The 11,263-nt window shown below is 47.7% G+C and overlaps 1 protein-coding gene across 7 annotated transcripts in view; it reads right to left on the bottom strand.

Annotated features, from left to right (window-relative positions):
* Positions 1–1,175: 1,175 nt before the first annotated feature.
* The window catches only part of zbtb4 (zinc finger and BTB domain containing 4), a 29,233-nt gene continuing 19,145 nt past the window's right edge, over positions 1,176–11,263 (bottom strand). For all 7 annotated transcript variants that reach the window (XM_086281475.1, XM_086281480.1, XM_086281482.1 and 4 more), the window contains one exon: positions 1,176–11,198. In XM_086281475.1, coding sequence (XP_086137601.1) covers positions 5,693–11,198 — 5,506 coding nt within the window. In that variant the 3' untranslated portion in view covers positions 1,176–5,692. The remainder of the gene's footprint in view (positions 11,199–11,263) is intronic.

The raw sequence follows: 11,263 nt of genomic DNA, 5'->3' as shown, positions 1-11,263 counted from the left end.
ATTGATGTTGTTTTGTAAAAAATAAGCAAATGTGTCCAATTTTGCACCAACTCAGACAGGTGCAAGCATGTGTTTACCCTCAGAGTAACTCATTTCATTTAAAAGTGATTTAAAAGGAGAAACTTATGAACACTGGGGAGCGTATCAGTCAGGATGGAAACAGGTCCAAAGTTCATAAAGGGACCAGGTCTGTGTGATTTTCTTACAGTGATAAGAAAAAGTGCTGTTTATTTCAGCACGAAACACACATGTCCCAATCAACAGTTAAATGCATCTCAGTGTTAATATCACCTACAGGCAACATTACAAAATAAACGGAGTGAATGAAGTCAGACTCGTACCTGCAGGTCTGTTTTTCCAACAGTCATGAGCTACTGTCATTGCACGTGTGTTAAAATCTAGGGATCACAGCTGACGTACAAAAGTACAAAACCTTCAGTGTGAAACAACAAAGAGTATTTAAATTCTTTATAATCCTAACAACTTTAAAAGATAGAAATACTTTATTAATGAATTCAAAGCATTTTTATTTCCCACCTTCTGAAGCCGCACAGTGGGGCAGGGGGATCCTTTGACGGGCCGGGATTTGGCCCCTGGGCTGCATGTTTGATACCCCTGATCTAGAAGGATAATTGGAGCTACGGATCAGAGGTCAAAACATGTCATTTTGATGTTGGAGTGATCTGTCCCTTTAATATGTTCAAAGGCAATTCATCTGTTACCTCACGTTTTAGGACTGGCTGTTCCTGGATAATCCACTGAGTGTCACTAGTGCTCATTCGGTGATGGTAATCTGTGATCAGGCTCAGGTTTCTTTCTCAGCAACCAACTAAGCTGACACGAATGATTAAGCAGAGACGCTACAGGTGAACGGTAAAGTCTTACTTTATGATGAATTCTTTGTTTCACCTTTTCCACAAATGCAGATTTCAGCATTTGCTTTTATTTTGTCGGGACGTTAGGATCAAACGTTTCTACAGAGGGGGTTTGTCGAGGAAAACACCGTCAGCAGGTGTGTTTTTAGCAGTAGAATGTTCTGTTATACAGGCCTTGGATGATATATGAAGCCCTGATTAAAAACAATCACAATATAGAAAATAAACTGGTTTCTCTCTCTGAGTACCCCCCCCCCCCCCCAAAAAAAAACCCCCAACCTTTTAGAGAAGTGTAATAAAACAAAAGGCTCATATTGCTTTGGCTTGCATTACAGTCCACGTGTCTTTTTTAAACATGCATTTAATATAAAGTGAGAAATAAAGCTTAAAGCACTTGGTCTGTTCTTAAATCTGATCAGATGCCCATGTTGATCATATTAATCAATCTTTGCCTCTGACCCTCTGAAACCACTATTCACAAGTAAACAATGGTAACTGACACATATTAGAAACGCTCCCCAATTGATTACTGAAACTAAGACAAAAATTCCTAGATTAAAGATTTTTTAGAAATGGCATGTTTGGATACAAAATAAGAAGATTTATTCCTTTAGATGAGGGCAGGTCAAGTTTTTTTCACACTAAGCAAAGGAAAACTTGTTGAATTGTTGCATCTACATAAATACGGCCTCATTTACCATTAGAGTAAAACTGTTATAGATCATTACAAAAAAGTGGAGTGCTTTAAGTTGAAATTGAGCAGTGCAGACTTATAACAGTCCTTCGCCTCAATATCTGTTATCACAGTGCTGCTTTTTATTGGTATTTTTATGGTTGTGCGCTTAGTTTTCCTCTTAGAACGTCAGGGGCCAGCTCTAGATGATCCACGGGCCCGTTTTGGACCTCGGGCCATATTTTATCCACATGTGACCTAGTTTGGTTTGCTGCGAGTTGTTCAGCTGTTTCAGATATTTTCTTTCCAAGTGAACCACGTCGGCCAGCCGTATCCAGAGATCGTGCTTGTGACAGCGTGACAGGATGCAAATATTACAATGGATCAGCTGAGCTGTCATGTTAGCTGGCTCATGCAGTCAAAGCTCCTGATGAAACTGCTCATAACAAGATTTTTGAGTATTCACTTCATGATTCGTGCCCACATATTTCTCCTCCTACTCAGAAATAGCTGAATGAATTTCTACTTTTCCTTCTTCGCTTTTCCGATGCATCTTTTTCTTTGTTTGTTTTGTTTTTTTGTTTTTTGGCACTCTCAGCACAGTAAAGCGAGAGCCATCTGGTTCCATTATATTGAATAGAAGAAGGCAGACGTCTCAGCTTACAGCTGATATCTCCCAAACTGGGCAATTCGCACCAAAACAATCTTGGAGGATAAAAATCAGCACAGGCCAGAAGAAAAATCCATACATTCTGAGTTTTTGGAGGGGAGAGATGACATGCGTCTTTAAAACAAAGCTTTTTCCCCCCGATCTGCTAAATATTAAACGCACATTTCACAAACAATGCAAAAGCAGACATCTGCTGACTTTAAACACATGGTTCGTATTAAGGGCGCTTGATCAACTTGTACAGATTGGACACATCATCAACATGAACAAGAACAACCACAAAACAACACACGCAGCACCAAGCTAGAGCTGATTTCGCTGGGTCATCAGGTTAATACTTTATTTTGTTTGATTGCAGCAAAGAGAAAGAAAGGGAGACGGAAACGGGGTGGGGTTGGGGTGGAGGAGAAGTAGAATGTCGGAGAGAGGAAACTACAGACTTTGGGAGAGCTGTGGCTACAAGCCTTTGTATCAAATCTAAAGACAAAGTCATCAGGCAACATTAAAACATCTTTTAAAAATAACAATAACATATTCTGTGGGCTCTATATGGCACAGTATTACCCTAGACATGTACACGATACCAAAACAGTTTAGCCACACTCCTACATCTATGAACAGCTTCGTAGCAAACAAAGCCAAGAACTCTATCTCCAAATCATCATTTCTCAAGGAAAAAAAAATGCTAATTCAAATTTCTTATGCCATAACAAGGCACCTTTAACAGTTGAAATCTGGCAGATCCACATCTTACTATAATTATTTAAATATCAAAGCAGAGGCACATTCATTGAAACTAAAACATACAGTAAATAGTTGTTTTGTTTAGTTTGATTTTTTAAACCTCCAGATTCCAGTCCAGTCACTACAATACGTCGATTTGCATGCTTTTGGTCTGTATGATAACCATGAGAGCAAACTATGGCATAAGAAACTATGGTCCAAAAACACCCCCGCGAAACACAAACATGTCCGTCTACAGGAATGGCTTGAGATAGTGTATTGGAGACAGAAAGGCTTTTTATTTTACACTGAAACTAACCCACAGAAAAGAAAAACAAAACAGGTGGCCCATATACTGCCAAGGGATATGCTGCTTAGGCAGATTTATTTTGGTTTTCTTATTCACGTCACGCAGCCGCTCGCTCTCGTACACAACACGTACCCCAAACATACAAAAAAACAAATAAAAAAAAAACATTTAAAAATAAAAAGGCTTGTAACCACACCCAAGGGGGACGCCTGTGCACCCCTGCAGTCGGTCACACAGTGTTTTCAACACTCCCACCTGGACCAAAAAGGTGCCCGAGTACCATCACACACCGAAACGTCGTCACTCAGAACAACAACACCAGTAACAAAAACAAAAGAAGGTGCAGCGAGCGAGTGTATGCTCGAGGGGGAGAGGGGCGGGGAGGGGGCGGGATTAAAATAGCGCCTACAAAGTGACCGTGAGAAGTAAAAAAAAAAAGAAAAGCGGCGACTAATTTTTGTGGAATTCTTCCAAATAATACATCAAAAACATAACAGATATGGATGATTTAGAGACCAGAAAAAATATATATAAAAGGAAACAAAACAGAAGCTGTGCGCACAATGCCAGATTTGCCGAGGATATAAACGGTTAGGAAGCGAGTGTTGCTCATGCTTTGTGGATACAGAACCAAAGTTTACTGACATGTTCCTAGGACTACTGTATATATGCATACCAGACGTTATACGGTTCTTTTAACAGGTTATTTGTGTCAAAACAGAAAACAAAACAGGAACTTGGAAAAAACAAAAAAACAAAAAACAAAAAAACAACTCTACCATTAATGTAGCTGTACTTCATTAACCTCATGACTAAATTTACATTCATATTTTGAAGTTTTTACCCTCCCCTCTTTTCCGCCGAAGCCACTTTCCCCACCTGGTAGGGCTAAACAACATAAACAACAACATCTTTTCAACGGAACAAACATATAGAGAGATAACATTACACTTAACAAAAAGGCCCCACCGCGAGGGCGTCTGGAGAGTGTCGGCCACCGCTTTTTGGCCTTTTCCTACCTCTCGCTAATAACACAAGGCAGGAAGGGAATAGTTCAGACTTTTTTTTTCTTTTTCCAATCTCCTCACAGTTATGGAGCAGGACAACATTTTTCGTCCGCAGCGTCATTTCTACGGAGCACTTCTGTTCAGAGTCCAGCAGTTTTGTGCCCATATATTTCTCTTTCCTCTTCAGAAACAACTCAATACCCTGAATTCATTTCTCTTTCTCCCCCCTCATTCTTTGCTCTCTTCTTCCTGGCTTAGAAAATGGAGCCTTTTCCTCTTCCAGTCAAAGAGGGGAAAAAGCTACGCAACATGAAGGCTGACCTTTCTTTTTTTTTTTTTAGTAGTATTTTCAGTTTTTTTTTTCTTTTTAAGTTTTTAAGTGAAGGAAATGAGATGAAAAAACAGAAGTGCAATGGTCTACCAGCCTTTAATTCTTACCCAGTGGCCAGCTACATTTCCAAAGCAGCTACAAGTGTCCCTTTTAAGTGACCACTACTTTTCTTGTTTGTGCACATAAGGTATAAACTATGGTGAATGCTATACAGATCCTACAGTGTCATCTGGCCCTCGGAGTCGCCAGGTTCGCTGACAGACCTCAGAAGCTCAGCTGATCTGTCATTGTCATAGACTCGCGTCCAGCCACAGCTTCGACTTCTTAATGATTTGGATATGAAGAATCGCTTCTAAATGCACTTCTACACATTGACCTACGGTAGCTTTTCCGACTAGAGTAGGAATGCTGTGTGCGTCTCAAACGGAATGATCTTATTCCCACACACCCAAACTCACACACTTTCGCACATATGCAGTTAATGCTCAACCCCTGCATGCACACATCCCTACCTGCTGTACATGTTCATGTAAAAGCTCACATATATACCTCTCGTGGACACTTTTACACCAGCGGGACACGCCTGCTGTTCTCACTCGCTCACTCGTACAAACGCACGCAAAAGGTTTGAGTCGTTTAATGCTTCACCACCTCCAGCCGTGTTGAATAAGGACTCCTCTGCCTCATCCTTGCCCACACAAGCCTTCCCTGAAGAGCCTTTATCCTCGTTATGCGGTGACTATAAAGGGAAGTAGACTGAACTAATTTTTTTTCTTTTTTTCACAAAACACACACCCTGTTAGCAGTTCTTAATTCTTATATTATAGATAATATAATGAGTCAAAGAGGAAGATTAATCGAGCTCTAGATCTATAACACGCTACAGCTGGGCGGGAGAGATGCGGAGAGAGGCGAGCAGGAGTAAAGGCAGGAGAGTTTCTTTGCTTCTTCTCCTCCCTTCACACTTTTGCTTCCTAACTCTGATCTCTGCTGGATTAAAGAGAGGCAGGGGTGCCGTGCCAGTGTATGCACTCCTCCCGCTCCCAGCCTGAACACATGAGGCTGTCCCCTTTGAATTATATTCCTTTTAATGCGTGGCTGTCCTAGGGTTTGCTGCTGCTGTTGTCCCGTTGCTTTTTGCTGCTGCCGCTGCTGCCGCTGTAGAGGCTTGGGTTTGCCACGAGGGGATGGGGGGCCGCCCCCATGTAAGGCCCGGCAGTTGCTGCGTAGTTGAAGATGGCAGGGAGGAAGGGCAGAGGCTCCACTTTGTCTCCCCCCGGTGCCATCATATTCAGAGCCACGGGCAGCGCTGCCAAGTTGTAGGGATAGGCCAGGAACTGGGGCCCATACAGCAGCTGGTAGGGGTCCGGATAGAATGGCAGCTTGGCCAGGTCCCCGCCATTAGGGACCATCACTTTTCCCAAGGGGCCAAAGGGAAGCGTTCCAGGCGGGTAGGAGGACATGAGCAGGTTTTCCTCCTGCTTCTTACCAGAGCGGTAGCTGTCCGGCACAATGAGGGGTAGTGGATAATCCTGGGAGGGGTAACCCACTGGGGTGGTGTTACCTTGCTGGGAATCTCTAGAAGAAACGGTATCCTGGTGCTCCGGTTCAGGTGGCTGTGGGGCTCGGGGGAGAAGCAGAGCGTGGGCAGAGGGGCGGTCGCCGGCACCAGCTGCTCCAGTGGGCAGCGTAAGCCTGTCAAGTCCTTGTGAACTGGAGTGAACCTGGTGGTTGGTTTGAGCTATCAGTCCAATGGTCGAAGGTGACCGGCAGGGGGATTTGGGAGTGTGCCTGTGTGATGAGGGTCCATTCATAGTGGTTTGAGTGGGGATATGTTGGGGAGATGGGACGGGGCTCAAGGGCTCCTCTTTGGGGACCAAAAGTGTGATCTGGTCCTCTGGGATGTGAGCAGCTCTACTGACTTGGTGGACCCTCTCTAGTTCTTTTTCTCTCTCCCTCACAATTTCTTTCTCCCTCTCCCGCTCTCTCTGTCTCTCCAGCTCCCTCTCTTTCTCCCTTTGCCTCTCTATCTCCCTCTCGCGAGCTAGTATTGAGGACATGGTCAGGTCTTGTGCTTCATTGGGAGAGGGACTGCGGGACAGGGACTGGACTCTGAGATCTTGCACCAGAGGCGGCTCCTCGTAGCCGGCGTGTAGAAATAAACTGCTCCCACCCTGTCTCTCTCTGTCCATAATGACCCCATCCCGTTTCATGAATCCCCCCTCGGAGCTGGAACATGTTGTCATGGAAACAGGAGGAGCAGCAGTGGTTATTCTGGTCTGTGATGTCATGGGCACATTTGGGGAGGTGTTGGCGGATGCCACAGCGTGCACAGGGCTGGGTATTCTGTGGATCTGACTATCTAGGTGCTTTTTGCTGGGAGTGCGGTAGTCAAGACATTCAGATCCGTTCATGACGAGCACGGTCTGGAGGGTGGAGGGCGTGGCAGATGTTAATTTGTGGTTGGTGGGTGTAAGGTTTACTGGGGCGTCTAACGGAGGGTCTGCAGCTTTTGGTGGCTCTCTCTCTGGAGCTGGAAGTGTGGGCTCTGTTAGTTCAGGTTTGTCACTGGTTTCTGACACCTGATGATCTGTGAGCTCACAGAGGTGCTCCTCAGGCTGCTGCGACGCCAAGCACTCGCCACTGCTGGGCGGCTCTGGCGTCGAATAGCTGATGACTGAAACAGAGAGAGCACTGGGAAGCTCTGCTTTTTCATTCTCTCTGCTAAGAATGTCAGCAACTGTCTCTGCTGTTTTTGGCTCTGTGTCTTTATCTTCTCTTTCTCTCTCTGGAGAACTGCTGAGCTCGTGGCGTCGGATGTGTCGATTCAGAGCTGAGGATGTCTTGCACACCTTGTGACACTGTGGGCACGTGTGTCGTGATAAGGCCCTTCTACTTAGACGAGTTGGACTAGAGTGACTCCCTCCCAGGCCACCCTGTCCCCCCTTATCTTCATCATATTTTGAAATCTCTGGCACAGGTTTGACCCCTTCTACTTGTTCGTGAGCAGCTTTGAGAGGTGCACAGGGGGCTTCAGTAGGTTTGGGATGCTGGGCTCTCTGGTGGTCTTCCAGCTTATCCCTCGAGGGGAAAGTGGCTCGACAGAAAAGGCAAACAAACTCCAGCAGGTGGCTCAGCTCATGTTTGTCTCGTTTTCTGGGGCTCGAGAACCAGCGGCCGCACGTACCACACTCAGCTGCGTTCCCGTTAGTCCACGGCCGCCTTTTTATTCCTGTAGGAGCCACTGAGGTAGACTGAGGAGGTTTTGGAGAGTGCACAGGAGAGGTGGAAACCTCATGGCGGGTTTCCTTAACCTCTTCTTCAGCCTCTTTATTTTTATCTTTCTTTTCCCCCTCTCCCTTGTCTCTGTTAGCTTTTGGCAGTTTTTCAGCCTCCTCAGTTGTTGCATCCTCTTCTTCATCTTGTGATTTCTCTGTTTCTTTATTTGAAAGGTTCTTAAGCCTCTCTGCCCTCCTCTTCAGCCGGATGGAGCGCTTGTACTTTAGCTTCCTCTGCCAGCTCTTTACCCTCTGTAGATGTGCTTGGGCCTTTCTCTTGGGCTTATAGGAGTAGTAAGGTCGCCATAAATTGTCCTCTGTGTCATGGTCGCTCTCGAGCTCGCGCACCTCCTGACGAAAGTAGTACTCCCTCACTTCACTGGGGGATTTGGGGCTCTTTTTCCTGACCACTTCTTCTTCTTCCTCCTCCTCCTCAGAGTCTCCACCTTCCTTATTGCCCTCTGCTTCCATGCTGGCTCTGCTTTGGAGGCGGTGTCTGTGGTGGTGGTGGTGGGAGTGAGAGTGGCGTGGTTCCTTGGCGTCCCGCACAGATGATGTTTCACTGCGTTTGGTTTTGGGGGGAGAAAGGCTCTTATCTCTCCTGAGGTCTGTCTCAGATATACTGCGCTTCACTATGGCCTCCTCACCAATACGTACAGTAATCTGACACAGTGGCCCTGCCTCTTTGACCTGTGACCCTACAGATGCTGACAGCTGCTTTGAGTTAGAGATATCACTCTTGCTGTGGGACTTGCGTGATTTGTGAAATAATCTGCCTGTCTCTCTGTCCTGCCTGCCTCTCGAGCCCTCCTCTGCCGTATCTGAACTGTCTCTTGACCTCTTTCTGTGATTATCTATGCTGTCCCTTTGCTTTTTGATGGGCCGAGACGGGCCCTTGACTACAGTCTGACTGTCACTGTTTTCGGGGGATGGGCTGTTCACTGGGCTTTTCTCGCTTCCAGACGTGACCTGATTGCTATGCACAATGACAGAGGATGACACAGCTGTCCCGTGAACTATGACGGAGGGCTTTGTATGGCCATATGTTATCACAGAAGGCATGCTCGTCTCTGTGCCTCTACCACTCTTGAGACTTTTGGTTTTACTGCTGTTGGACATTTTGAAGCTGCCACTACCTCTCCCCTGCTCTGACTCAATGTCTTCACTCTCATGTTTTCTAACCTGGGACATATCTACCTGGGGGAGGGGTGTTAGTGCAGAGAGGTCCCTGTGCTCAGCAGTCACAGAGACAGGGAATCCATCAGGGAATCCATCAGGGAAGGCATCTGGGTCAGGCTTTAGACTCTGAGGGTGGGCCCCACTGATTAGGCTTTGCAGGTCCCCGGGGCCCAGAGCACAGCCCAGACCTGGCAGGGAGAGGGGAGGTGTTTCGGTTGGTGGCAGGAGCAGGCCGTTATGCAAACTGTCACTGTAAGTCTTGTAGGGTCTCTTCTGGGAGCGCATGGGAAGAAGACGGTACAGTTTGAGGGCGTTAGCTTTCTGCTTATAACCCCCGTTAGCTGTCTTCTCACTGGAGATGAGGCTGGGATTAATCCCATGGATGGTCTTCTGATGGGTTTTGAGATTGTAGTACGTGGCGAAGGCATCCCAGCAGAAGATGCACTGGTAGCGGCGCTCTCCTGTGTGCCACACCTCATGCTTTGTGCGGTACTCGGCCAGGGCAAAGACCTTGTCGCAGAAATGGCACGGATATTTGCGGCGCCAGGAGTGCACATTAGAGTGACGCTTCAGGCTGGAGAGGGTCATGTAGGAGCGCTCGCACACAGAGCAGAAGTAGATGACATTGCCGTCTACCACCTTCACAAAATGGTTCTCATCACCCGCCAGCACCTCTGTGCCTGCTGCATCATCACCTTGGATACGCGCCAGGAGGCTTCGTGCTTTCTTCCCTGGCCGTGCCTTGCTGATGTCTGTCTCTCCCACAATCATTCCCCCCTCCACTCTCACCTCGCCCTCCTCCAGCGGCTCCTCCTTTGGCTGTATAGTGAGAGAAGGAGGGCGAAGGCTATTAGAGGGCAGGCCTGGCACCCTGCAGGAGGCCTCGTGGGATTGCAGTCTCTTGCTGTGGATAAAGACCTTGCCACAGTAACGGCAGCAAAGGGCGCGGCTGCCACGATGCAGCCGCATGTGGACCGTGAGGGAGGAGGCTGAGCTAAACAGCCGATGGCACACGCCACAAATCAGTTCGGGCTTCAGGCTGTCAGTAGGGGAGTAGGAGGATGAGTGTGGGGGTGCGGTGAGGCCCTCGGAGGGAGGAGGAGGTGGTGGTGGTAAAGGGGGAGGGAGATGGAGGGTGGGTGGGTGAAGACTTGGTCCGTGAGGGCTCCCAGCTTTCCCAGATGGCCTTCCTGTTATTTTCTCTCGTCTCTCTGCATCCCCGCCTCTCTGATAGGCTGATGTGCCCAGACTGAAGAGGATCTGAGCAGTCTGTGAGGGGGAGGCTGTACCGTTGGCCGCCCTGTGCCTTTCATCCCATCCATCTCTAGCATAACATCCCCCAAAAGGCCCGGTGGAGGATCTTGGTGGCGACCTGTGAAACTGAGTCTCTGAACTGAGCTTGGAGCACTTTAGAGGAGGTGGCGATTTGATGTCCTTTCTGATGAGTGCATGAACAGTCATGGGAGATGAGGAGGAGGAGGGCGAAGAGGACGGAGAGCTGTCGTGTCTTGGGGGTTTAAAAGGTCTGTGCTTTACGTCCATGGTGGCATCCAGTTTCCACAGCGACCCCTTGTCTGAGCTTTTGGACGACGGTCGCCGTCGGTGGGGGGAAGGGGAAGATGAGGAGGAGGAGCCATGACAGTGGTTTGGTGATGTCAGAGAGGTCGGAAGGGGGGCTGCACTGAGCGGGAAGCTTAGGGTGATTTTTGCATTTTTAGGTCCATCACCCATATCCTCTAACCTGTCCTCCATTGTGGTCTCTCCCCGGCCTCCGAGCCTTTTACCCTTCATCTCCAAGCGCTCAGCTTCCCCTTCCTCCCCCTCCTCTTCTTTTTCTTCTTCAGACTGGGAAGTCACACCAGGACGGTGTACTGGTTTGTGTAGTCCTTTGACCTTGTTTGAGCCGTACAAACTGACAGGCGGATGCAAGGAGGAAGCTCGAGCTGGGTGAAGGGTGTTTCGAACCACTGGCAGCGGCGGCGGGGAAGACAAAGGGGACAGTCGCTGACTTTGGTGTGAGGTGGGGTCCTTAGCTGCAGTCCGTGCGGGTTTGCAGAGGGAAGCCGGGCGTTGTTCACTCAGACGTGACGGAATATGGCCCACACGGAGGGGGTCCCACACCTCACCGGACACCATGACCACCCCCCGAAATCTGAAAGAAAAAAAATCAGAAAGAAGGTATTAGCATTATAAGCATACCATGGTATATGTACAAAA

This window comes from Aulonocara sp. 'chitande type north' Nkhata Bay, linkage group LG3 (genome assembly GCF_057382095.1).
Source record: "Aulonocara sp. 'chitande type north' Nkhata Bay isolate Kocher_YH1m ecotype deep benthic linkage group LG3, A_spYH_male_GT1.1, whole genome shotgun sequence".
Classification (NCBI taxonomy): domain Eukaryota; kingdom Metazoa; phylum Chordata; class Actinopteri; order Cichliformes; family Cichlidae; genus Aulonocara; species Aulonocara sp. 'chitande type north' Nkhata Bay.
This window is presented reverse-complemented; position numbering and strand designations above follow the sequence as displayed.